Raw genomic sequence first — 1,963 nt, 5'->3', positions numbered from 1 at the left:
TTGTAATTCCAAGATCTGGCTCAAATATTCAGGATTTCCCATGTATTGTACTGGAATGCAGACCTTACCCATCTGTAACGCTTGTAATATTTGAGCTCCCCATGTCCTCACCTATTATGTTTCAAACATGTCCCATTGAATAAAACCTAATAAGAGTTGTGTGAATAATGCAGTGGAAAAGATGAGGATCGGTCACCTCTCAGCCTCGCGGTATCATCCCCTGCCTTCACATTCCACTTAGGTATAGGCTCCATCTGTTTGTCTGTCCATCTGTCTGCTGAAGAGAGAATTTCATGCACTGATTTTAAAACTCCCCTCTACTAGCTGAACAAATTGTGCAGTTAATACTTGGCGCTTGATAAATGCAGTAGTGAATGTGGAACCGAGCCTGTCTGTATATCTGGTAGCTCTTTTCGCTTTGTTTTTACTGACCAGTATTCTGCCTAAAGTTTGCTTCTGTGACGGTTATATTGCCTAGCACACATGTGGTTGTGAGAATAGTATAGCAAAAAGAAAAACCTGGTTATTGATGTACTAGATTTGTGTATGTCTTTTAAACAGTTCTAGTTTCACCTTACACAAAATAATCAGGAAAGTGTAAAAGAATTCAAAAGTGAATAATAAAAAAATTTTATCAGTTGTTTGTGCCTGTTGTGTCTTCCATCCTTCTTGTGGCGCTTCCTTTTTATTACATGCTCAGATCTTGGGTTGTGTGAGTCGACTGGTGCTTTCCCAAAGGCACTAATGCTTCGCCCAACTGCATTCAACTCTGAAAGGGTAGATAATAGCAGGACAAGGGGAAATGGTTTGAAGTTGGAGGAGGGAAGATTTAGGTTGGATGTGAGAGAGCGGTGAGGTGCTGGATCAGCTGCCCAGAGGGGCTGTGGATGCCCCGTCCATCCCTGGAGGTGTTCAAGGCCAGGTTGGATGGGGGCCCTGGGCAGCCTGGGCTGGTATGAAATGGGGAGGTTGGCGGCCCTGCATGTGGCAGGGGGTTGGAGATTTGTGATCCTTGAGGCCCCTTCCAACCCGGGCCATCCTGTGATTCACTACCTGCTCCTGTGCGGGGAGTTTTGTCCCTCACCCTTCCAGCTCTGAAGAGGTTCTCTGGGGTCACTCTTGTGCTGTATTGCCACTGCAGGACTTAACAGAACCGCAGCTATAAATCTCTATTTGATTTACCACGAGTTACTGCACTTTGCATGGATGAACACAACGTACATACAGAAGTCAGCCAGCACTCGCTGCTGTTGGCCGGCTACACTTAAAGCTTTTTCCTGGCGGAAACTTAAAGTGCATTCTTCTGAACGAGGGGTCGGCTTTCCAGCCCTGCCTCCCCCAATCGTTGCCCGCATTCCCCACTGCACATCGCAGCCCGCACACGGTCCGGTCAACTCCTCAGCTGCTGGGCCGCGAGAGCAACAGCGATGTGGTGCACGGCTGAGGCGTCTTCCTGCAAGCAGCGCTGGAAGGCACGGATACAGCATCTCAGTTAGGGGGGAACGCTGAAGAGGCTGGTTGTGGCCCGAGCCCTGCCTGCTCGGAGAGCGTCCGCGGCTCCTGCAGCGCGGTGATCCCGGAGCGCAGCCGCGGGGCTTCGTCTGCCTGCTGCCGAGGTGTCGTGCTGGATCGGGGTGTGCTGCCGGCCCGCAGCGCGGCTGAACGATGCATCGTCGTTGCCTTTAGAGCTGTCCGTGCTCCTACATAATTTCATAGCGAACACTAACACTCAGTCTATCACTCACGCTAACGACGTTGTCAGCTCCAGAAAGGGGCTGGCCGCCTATCCCCGCCCGTAGAGCGGTGTGAGGAGCTATGGGAGCACATCTCGAGCCGTTGATCTTTGGGGAAGGTACAATTCTTCCGCAAAGAAGAACGAAGCCGTGCCGGCCCGCGGCGATCGGTGCGCGTCCCGACGGGAGCGGCGTCGCTCCGCCCGGCACTGCCGTCCGCCCGCGGCTCC

At 52.0% G+C, this 1,963-nt stretch overlaps 1 protein-coding gene across 1 annotated transcript in view; it reads right to left on the bottom strand.

Moving 5' to 3' along the window:
• The window catches only part of TOMM34 (translocase of outer mitochondrial membrane 34), a 5,561-nt gene extending 3,890 nt beyond the window's left edge, over positions 1-1,671 (bottom strand). Inside the window, exon 1 of the mRNA XM_010722338.1 lies at positions 1,537-1,671. Coding sequence (XP_010720640.1) covers positions 1,537-1,671 — 135 coding nt within the window. The remainder of the gene's footprint in view (positions 1-1,536) is intronic.
• Between the last annotated feature and the right edge of the window lie 292 nt (positions 1,672-1,963).

Source organism: Meleagris gallopavo, chromosome 22, assembly GCF_000146605.3.
Source record: "Meleagris gallopavo isolate NT-WF06-2002-E0010 breed Aviagen turkey brand Nicholas breeding stock chromosome 22, Turkey_5.1, whole genome shotgun sequence".
Taxonomy (NCBI): domain Eukaryota; kingdom Metazoa; phylum Chordata; class Aves; order Galliformes; family Phasianidae; genus Meleagris; species Meleagris gallopavo.
This window is presented reverse-complemented; position numbering and strand designations above follow the sequence as displayed.